Source organism: Scardinius erythrophthalmus (assembly GCF_964197995.2).
Source record: "Scardinius erythrophthalmus genome assembly, chromosome: 4".
NCBI lineage: Eukaryota > Metazoa > Chordata > Actinopteri > Cypriniformes > Leuciscidae > Scardinius > Scardinius erythrophthalmus.
This window is the reverse complement of record NC_138224.1, coordinates 3,676,093-3,685,897: the sequence shown is the minus strand read 5'-3', so window position 1 is coordinate 3,685,897 and position 9,805 is coordinate 3,676,093. Positions and strand designations below refer to the sequence as shown.

At 35.3% G+C, this 9,805-nt stretch overlaps 1 protein-coding gene across 1 annotated transcript; it reads right to left on the bottom strand.

Annotated features, from left to right (window-relative positions):
- Positions 1 to 129: 129 nt before the first annotated feature.
- Positions 130 to 8,182, bottom strand: csrp2 (cysteine and glycine-rich protein 2). Its single transcript, XM_081364372.1, has 6 exons — positions 8,084 to 8,182; positions 6,131 to 6,252; positions 4,056 to 4,224; positions 3,485 to 3,614; positions 2,080 to 2,173; positions 130 to 1,055 (listed from the first exon to the last, which is right to left on the bottom strand). The coding sequence occupies exons 2-6, from the start codon at positions 6,240 to 6,242 to the stop codon at positions 979 to 981; spliced, it is 582 nt and encodes a 193-aa protein (XP_081220498.1). The 5' UTR covers positions 6,243 to 6,252; positions 8,084 to 8,182; the 3' UTR covers positions 130 to 978.
- Between the last annotated feature and the right edge of the window lie 1,623 nt (positions 8,183 to 9,805).

The window sequence follows — 9,805 nt, the reverse complement described above, 5'->3', positions numbered from 1 at the left end:
CAGGTGTGGTCCGGATAACCGTATAGTTTGTTTATAATAATATAAAGTATTTAATATAAAGCAGTAAAAAATGTTTTTACGTTACGGTAATGAGAATTGGTGGGGGGAGAATTTGCAATGCACATTGATCAAATAATGTTTTTTTTTTAGCATTTACAAGCAAAATAAAGAACATTTTACAACAAGGTCCCATTAGTTAATGTTAGTTAATGCGTTAACTAACATTAATAATGAGCAGTAGCTACATTTGTGACAGTAGTTATTCTTTGTTAACGTTGGTTAATAACATACAGCTGTTCATTGTCTGCTCAGGTCCATTAAATAATATTAATAGATACAACTTTTGATTTTAATAATGCATTAGTACATAAAATTAACATCAACTAAGATTAATAAATGCTTTTCCATTGTTAGTTCATTAATTAATAAATTAACTAATGGAACCTCATGGTAAAGTGTTACCGAACAATAATAAAGAATCAGAATATTTTCAATCAATACCTAGGCCATGTTTTAGTCCAGATTATAATGTGAGGTTACACCTTATTTTAAGGTGACAGTTACATCGTACATACTGTACATATCAATTATACACGTACTTACTGTAGAGTTAGGGTTGGGTTTAGGTTAATTACTTGTAATTATGCATAATTTACTGTTATTACTATAGTAAGTAGTACATGTAGTAACATGTAACTACGTCACCTTAAAATAAAGTGCAACCAAAATGTGAAAATCATTGCCTTTTGAAGTTTAATAATCACATTTGGCTTTATTGCTGGGTTTCCATCCCCAAATTGAAGACCTCTTAAAATGACATTTAAGTTATTTAATTTTCATTTTATTCACACTCGTGCTCCTAAATACATTTAACAGTTCGCACATGCGAGTAAAATGCTCGCACTATTGAGCCCTGTTTTAATTGTCATGAAAATATAACAAAATTACTTATTTAGTAACAACAATCGTAAAGGACTCTCATTGAGCGTGAACCAGAGCTCCTGCTCCCTGACCGTAGCCAAATCCTTTAGGGCCGAAGTTCTTTGCATAGCATGCTAAAAAAAAAAGAAACAGAAGAAATTAAGCATGAATGTAGTTCATTAGAGAGCGACATGTCATACGAGTTAAGAGAGAAGAGATGAGGTTTGTCTTCATCATGTTCATCAACTCTTGACTGATTCCTGTCTTGTTTCAAGAGTTTCCTGGTATTCTAGTTATACAGGTTCAAGTTTTGACGTTGCTTTGTTATCAGAGAATCATCCCGACAGACAAACAAACAAACACCGTCTCAAAAGCTTGAGAAGTTGGTCATGATGCTTAAAAGGGGTGGTTGAATATGATTTCACTTTTCTAACTTTAGTTAGTGTGTAATGTTGCTGTTTGAGCATAAACAACATCTGCGAAGTTACGACGCTCAAAGTTCAAAGCAAAGGGAGATATTTGCTTTTAAAGAAATCGCTTTTTAAGGACTACAACAAACGGCTGGTAGAGACTACACCACATTCCTCCCGGGTTAGTGACATCACTAACATTAGAATTAACATAAACCCGCCCCCTGAACACAATTTATAGATTATCAAGACAGAATATGCTAATCAATGACTAGAAGATAACTACACATAAGCTACATAAATTCATCAACTAAACATTCAGAAATGTTGTCTACAGTACATGTTGTCACTTCTTCTTGAGTCTCTCCATCATTGTCTGACTCCATTTTGAACATAAAAGGCTAGAAGTTTTTGACATTTTCAGTGCATGTCTGTGTGAGTGCAAGCTGTTGAAGCTCCGCCCCCTGTGCCGGGAGCAGCAGCTCATTTGCATTTAAAGGGACAGACACAAAAACGGTGTGTTTTTGCTCATCCTCAAAAAGCGACAACTTTAACATGCTATATAAAAATATCTGTGGGGTATTTTGAGCTAAAACTTCACATACACACTCTGGGGACATCAACGACTTATTTTACATCTTGTGAAAAGGCATTATACCACCCCTTTAAGGAATATTCCAGTTTGTTTAATATGTGTGACCTAATCATACCCACTGGCCATTACTCTGCATTAGGATGTAGTGCTGACCTTTGCAGTAGATTTCTCCATCTTTCTCCGTCTGAGTGGTCGACTCCAAACTCTTCCCACATTTGGCACAGCGAAAGCAGTTCTTATGCCACGGCTGGAAGACAGACACAGATAAAGAAAGGATGAGTATAACCAGCTGACATCATCGAGCACTTATGGCTTTCTAGTGATTAAACGGAGAACGACAGAAACTGGAGCAGATGCTTCACACTTGGATCTGCTGAAGGCTGTTTTCTGGCAGTAGATCTCTAGCATCTGCAAACCCTCATGAAGACGTAAAGAGAGCGTCAATGGAGTCGCTAGTTACACTCTTGAAGTGAACTTTTGAACCCAGTGAATAACACAGGTGATGTCACTGTGATGCATATCTTGACAGTATGAGAAATTAGGATTCCCATATTCGATTAGTTATGTAAAAACTCTCCATTAGACCTGAAGCCAATCGTACTGCAAACATCTAGATCAACAAATATATCAAGAACACTCCTATAAATATTTGAAATAATTTCCTCTTGGGCGTCAGTGGGATTGGGAAATGTTTGCTTTTATTGTTGTATTACCTTTATTACACTAATGTGTATTAGTGTATTACCAGCAAGAACAAAAAACATATTTAAAGGATATTTTGCATTTTTTGCAGCAGTATTTCTATTCATTTTATTTTTTTATAATTATTGCCATTTGGCGACACCTAATAGTTCAATTAAGCTTCTCTTAATTTGAAAAAATAAAGTTTTAATACATAAAAAGGAGTGAATGTTTAAGTAATAAAAATAGACATTGAAACTAAATGCCATTAACATTCTCAAAACAAAATGTCCTTTTAATAATTACAGTTTAACAATGTTTTAAGCATCAGTGGGATTGGGAACTGTTTGCTATTATTGTGCTTAATAAAAAAAAAAAACAGTTTAAAGGTTTTTGAGCATTGCATTTTTGAAGCAGTATTTATATTAATTTTAATTGTTTATATATATTGACCATTAGCTAACACCCAAATTCTTTTAATTTTAAAAACGTGAATAAAGAATGAAAAGTAATACATTTTATATAATGATAAATTCAAAAAGAATTTCTCATAATATTGATAAAAAATGAACCTTTCTTGCATCAAACTGGTTTTTGCTGTAGTTTTTGTAAAATTGGAAATTTCAAAGAATTTTTAATTAATAAAAACGGGGTTAATGTAGTAATAGCATTGTAAAAACGTAATAAATTTGCACATTCACTTATTAATGAAAAGCTACGGATCAAAAACAATTCGGTTTTAGTTGACAAATATAAAGTTATGACTGTTTTATAAGCTTACGATCCACAATGCAATGTATGTATTCAGCCTTTTAATGCATTCCAAGGGTTAAGGATGTAAACGAGTCAATCTGAATGTGATGTTTGATGTGCTCACCTTCCCAGCGCTCATCACCTTCTCCGCCGCATACACACACTCTCCGCAGCGCGCGCACTTCTCCGAGCCGCCGAACTTCTGTGCAAACTTGGACGGGTTTGGGTTGGTGGTGGGTCGGTGAGTTTGGGTTCTGGGGAGGAGACGGAGAGGTCAGATGTGCTTTTCTGGAGCTGAATGAGCAGCTTTGTGTTGGCTGGGCATGAAGAGGGCGCCTGGGGTCTGTGCAGGAGCTCCGCTTACATAATAGATTCTTTCATAACAATAATCACCTGACGGCAGGCTTCAGCACACGAGGGAAGACGGATTTGCAACCAGAACAAAATGACTTTTTAAAATACTTACACATACATCTTACAAATGACATAATAATAATACTGGATTTTAAGCATTGCTTTTGCAGCAGTTTATAATTTATAATCTTTTTTTGTGCAGTAATTACAATCACCATTGAAACTAATGGCCATTACAAATGCACCAAAACACAATGCTACTTATCACACTTATGCATAAAGATAATAATGTAAATGCAATTTGTTATTTCACTTGAACAATGAAAAGTGAAAATGCTCACTCTTCAGGTTTGATGCCCAGCCTCTCGCCGCGGTCCATATTGAGCGTTCCCGCTCCCTGACCGTATCCGTATCCCTTTGGTCCGTACTTTTTACCGTAGCAGGACTTGCAGTAGATTTCCTGCTCATGGATGGCCAGTGTGGTGCTGTCTAACCCTTTTCTACAGACCACTGGAGGAGGAAAAACACAGATTTTAAGGTTTTCTCAAGAAAATAAGTGGTGCGTTCCCATGCAAAACTCAACGCTACAATGCTAACGTGCTGATGTTTGGTTTCCAAGGTGTTTTGAGTGGATCTCAGCATGCAGCTATGCAGTTTTTTATCATCCAGCAGGCAAAAAAGGTATGAGCAATAATAACAGTCATGCCACCACTAATAATCTATCATTTTAACTCCAGGATTAGAGGCTAGAATGCATGTGATTTTGACTGTTTCATCAACAGACTTTATCTCAGTATGGGATACTGTCCCGAAAAGAGAAAAACATGATTGCACAGCAGGGAGGTTTACGCCCTTTCCTATTCATTCAGCTGAACAAAACATCCATAGACTCCATCTTTCTCATTATGCATAGCGTAAAAACCTCACATTTGACCACTAAGATTCTAGAAACATCTAGAGTTGATTAAAAACTTTGGTCATAGAGGAAATGTGAGAGAGAGAGAGAGAGAGAGAGAGAGAGAGAGAGAGAGAGAGAGCGCTCATCAACTCATCATCGCCTCCCTCTAAACAGAATGGCTTTTGTGGCGTCCCACCGCGAGTAAACACCACTCATGTGGGCCGGATTGTTTTTGCCATTTTGGTAGCAAAGCACTAATGTGAAGCATGTGCACTGAAGCATAGCGAGATCTCCCAAAAACATCTGACATAGTTCACTGCAGGACCAGTGTTTACAACGCATTACAAGTAACGCCAGTTACAGACTTTTCCAAGTAACTAGTAAACTCATGCATTACTTGTTAAATTACACAAATATACTTTCCCCCCGGTTTCACAGACGAGGCTTAAATCCCAGAATAAAATGCATGTTTGAGATGTTTTACTGAAAGCAACTTACACTGAAATATCTTAGAATACGTCAGTGACTCAGTGCCATTATTTTGTCTCAAGTAATGTTTTTTTTATAAGGCACATTTAATGTCCTAATTGAACTAAGGCCTAATCTAAGCCCTGTCTGTGAAACCAGGCCTTTATGTATTTAATCTCACTTTATTAACCAGTGTCTTTGCTGTTGACCTTCGATGACCCAATTCAGCCATACGAATAAGCAAAAATTTCTTTAAACTTCACATTTGTGTTTCATTTCTTATTGCTGAAGTAAGCGCGTTGAACTTTCTTCTCCAGCGTCCTATTCTTCTGTAATTCAGAATGGCAGTACAGCTGGTTTGTTTGAGCAGCGCCCTCTACTGTACAGGCATGAAATCATATTTCCTTCAGCCTGAGGCCTTTTCATTTCACTTTTGATGTGAAAGGGCCTTAACGTTTAATAAATAAATAAAAAGTTATATTTTTTTGCTAAAAGCAAGCAAAATCCCAGCCCAGGAGAAAAAGTAATGCAAAAGTAACGCAACACATTTGCGTTAGACAGGGAATTAGTTACTTTTTTATGGAGTAACGCATTACTTTTAAAAGTAACTTTCCCCCAAAACTGTGACGGACAAATTAAATCATTAAATATATTTGAATATTAAGGAATTTTAATTGTTGTAATGGGGGGAAAAACCAAGTCAGATCATATATATATACAAAACATATTTTGCTCATAGAAAATTAAGCCCATTTAAAGGATTTTAAGCATTGCATTTTTTGTAGCCGTATTTATATTTTAATTTAGAATTTTTTATATTTAATAACCATTAGATATATAGTTTGTACTTATTTTTTGCCGTAATGAGAAATAAAATAGAATAATAAAATAAAATGAGAATTTAAAGGGAAAACATTCTTAATTGTCATGAAAATAAAGGCTCTGTTTTTGTAATGCAAAACATAATTTCCTTTGAATTTGGGGTAGAAATGTGACATGGACACATCATCGTGAGTTTTACCTGAACAGTAAAGAGTTGTTTTCACTTACTACAGAGGAAGCAGCACTTGTGGAAACTCCCTCCATCACACTGGACCTCCTCGGCGTGGTACACCGTCCCGTGGCAGGCGCCACATTTGTTTCCTCCACCCCAGTTTGGCATGATAAATTAACTACGAAGAGAGAAAATACAATCAACTCTTGAGTAAAGTACAATCAGCACATCCGTCCCGCAGAGTGCAGAGATCAACCTCAGGAAACTGCCCAGGTGAACTTAGTGTTAGTGAGAGCGTATCACCACTTATGGCCACATACCAGGGCACTAAATTTGCCTCGTTGGACATAAATTCCTTCATAAAAACCAACTGCGTCTGTCTGGACTAATAAAGACAAACTACAGACAGTGAACACCCTGTAGACGTCTGGAGACCCCAACATCAAAACACACGGAGACCACCAGGAGCTACAGGACAATGGAGGGTCAAATGGAGCCAAATGATTCTTTTGTTAAAAACAGAAACAAAACAACGTTCCATATTTTGCAGTAACAATGTCTGGAAGTATGAAGCAAAGCATTCATAAAAATAAAACTGCACCATAACAATTCAAAGGATCATTGTGCAGTCAAATAAATGATATCAGACCTCTCCAGCTATATTCAAATAAAAAATGCTAAGCACTCATAAAAATGCATTTGTCACTTCAGCTCTCCAGGAAAACATGAGCAGCTCTCTGTAAAATTACATCATAACTCTCAGAATATAAATGTTTCTCATGGCTTCACGTAAATCAAGCATAAAAGGAGTGATTACAGACTGAGAGAGGACAGAAGACAATCAAGCATCTCAAAGCCTCAAAACAACATTAACTATCCAAATAACCATGTGTGAATACATGAGAGTAAGATCTCCACTATTAATAGTTTTACTGTTTCTATGAGTCTGAGGAGGACATTACAAAAACTACCATAAAATCCATGGTAATAACATTGTTTTGATCCCTACCATAATGGCAAATGAAAATCATGAAAAGTAGCTATAGAACAAAAATATGTATATATATATATATATATATATATATATATATATATATATATATATATATATATATATATATTAGGGGTGGTTAATCTGTCTGATTTCCCGATTCGATTCGATTACGATTATTGAAGTCCCGATTCGATTACAGTCGATTTTCGATTATTAACGATTCTCGATTAGCGATTATTGATTTTCCATTTCACAACAGTAAACGAAAATACACTACAAAGTGATTGCAGTATTAAAAAAGTCAGCTGCTGAATTACTTTACTCTTTTATTGAGTAACAACAACTCAAAGCACTTTCTGTGTCGTGTAGTTATAACTTCAGAATTATTTGTATGTAGCTTATGTTCTGTAGAACACAGAAATGAATACATCACATTGTGTTGTGACTCATCAAGTTGAACTAAACAATAACAAATAAATGAAAGGCTTATTTCCTTTAGGAAGTAGATCAGAACCAACATACTGTAGAAATTGGACAATTTTCTTCTAGAAAGACAAGGTGTTCAGGTGGAGGAAGACTGCAGGTTGCAGTCGAAACATGTCAAGGTAAAGAAAAAGTTTTTTGTCCACCTGAACACCTTGTCTTTCTACAAGAAAATTGTCCAATTTAATCATTAAGAAGACAAAATGAACATTTTTGAACAACTTACTGTAGCTTCAATTAGTAACATACAAAGCCACTCTTATACACAACTAAATAATAAAATAAAGAGTTATGACTTGAAATGTTTGCTGTATACTACAATCAAAAACAGCTTATAAAAAGTGAATGAACATCTGCAGAGAGCACAGTCAAAATGTAACTTTTTGTGACTGAAATTGCACATATTGCAGTATAACGTACGTATAACAGATCGGTTTACACAGTGTACTGATGTGAAAACTAAACAATACAGAAAGCAGCTCTCATACAAAAATACTAAATAGGTAACAATGAAATTGCCAATTTTACATACGTTAGCTTTTAACGAAGAAGGTGCCGTTCGAATTTGGCGCTCAGCCATCATGAGTCTGTTATGTATGTGCGCGACTCTGTTATGTGCGCGCCACAGACTGTCCGCGCACTGCACGTCCGCTTATAGTTCCGCCTTTTGCGTTCCGTCAATATTACGTTATTAGAAAAAAAAAAATATATATATATATATATTTATATATATATATATATATATTTTTTTTTTTAGAAAATCGATTTTTTGACATTTGTGAATCGATTCAGAATCGTCCACGTCCGCATCGCGATGCATCGAAGAATCGATTTTTTCCCCCACCCCTAATATATATATATATATATATATATATATATATATATATATAAAATGTATTTCACCAATCATATGCAAATTGCATCTCTATCGATGAGGAACTTTTGCATATTTATTTATTTATGCACATTCTAACCAAATATTAAACAGCTATTAGGTACATTTTAAACAGGCAAGTACTAGATAAATATTAAATGTAAATTTTAAACATAAATATTAAATAGGCTTATTTACTGTGGTTGTGTCAGTTTTAAGTATTATGAAGAAAACTCTTAAAAAAATATATATATACGAATTTTAAATACTTGTTGCACTGCGATCGTATCCAAACACACTTTTACACACAAATATTAAGCAGTCTCCTTACTTTTAATCAAACCATTGGGAAGGAAATCGTTAGAATAAACCCGATTCAATATTATACTTCTTTATGGCTGAATATTTAAAAACAGTTTCAACACACAGACACTCGGCAATATATGATCCTGTTTAAAACTTTCCTACCTGAGCTTCACGTGTGTTTCCCAGCGGATTCCCAAACTGATCCAGTGTGCGCAAACTTCAACAAAAAGGCTGGAATGTCATCACGAAATTATCAAGGAGTGTTCTTTTTCAAAACACACACACACACACACACGCACACGCACGCGCACACACTGATGACGTCACTGCTTTAACTGTTGAAATAAGGTTGGCAAACACTGCATTACGCACTTCGCACACTTTATCGTGGTAGTGGGTTACTTAATAAACTAATGTTTGAACACTTACACTTTTGTAAACACATTATCTTTCTAGATTCAAATCTTCAGTCGTTTATTTACACATTAAGAAGAATATAAAACCAAGATAAGTCCGACTGCAATGCTTCACTGTTGAGTGTCCGTTTATCTAAAAGGCATAGGCTAGTTAACCCAAAAATGCTAATTCTGTCTTAATTTTCTCAACCTCATGTTGTTTCAACCCTGCTTGAGTTTCTTTGTTATGTTGAACACAAAAGAAGATATTTTGAAGAATGTGTAACCAAACAGTCGACGGCCATTGATTTCCCGAGTAGAAAACAAATACTGGAAGTCAATGGCTACCGTCAACTTGTTGGTTATCAACATTCTTCAAAATATCTTCTTTTGTGTTCAACAGAACAAAGAAACTCACACAGGCTTGGAACAACTTGAGAGTGAGTAAATGCTGACAAAATGTTCATTTTTGGTGAACTATCCCTTTTCAGTTGAGGCTTTGTTGGGAGTTTATTTACTCCATTCTTGATTTATACTGCCTGTAATGTGTTATCAGACATACCTGAAGAATATGAATGATCTTTACTGTAATGTTTGCCATTTTAAATAGATGGTAAGCTATTTTATTAAGTGATGGAGACTGGTGAACATCATGTTGGCATGAGTGTTTCTCAGCAAC

Excerpts from the sequence above, each read along its gene's own strand:
- csrp2 (XM_081364372.1), bottom strand. The coding sequence starts at position 6,242 with ATGCCAAACTGGGGTGGAGGAAACAAATGTGGCGCCTGCCACGGGACG. Across the intron at positions 4,225-6,130 it reads CAAGTGCTGCTTCCTCTGTA|TGGTCTGTAGAAAAGGGTTA; the intron begins GTAAGTGAAAAC and ends TTCCTCCTCCAG. Across the intron at positions 1,056-2,079 it reads TGGAGAAATCTACTGCAAAG|CATGCTATGCAAAGAACTTC; the intron begins GTCAGCACTACA and ends TTTTTTTTTTAG.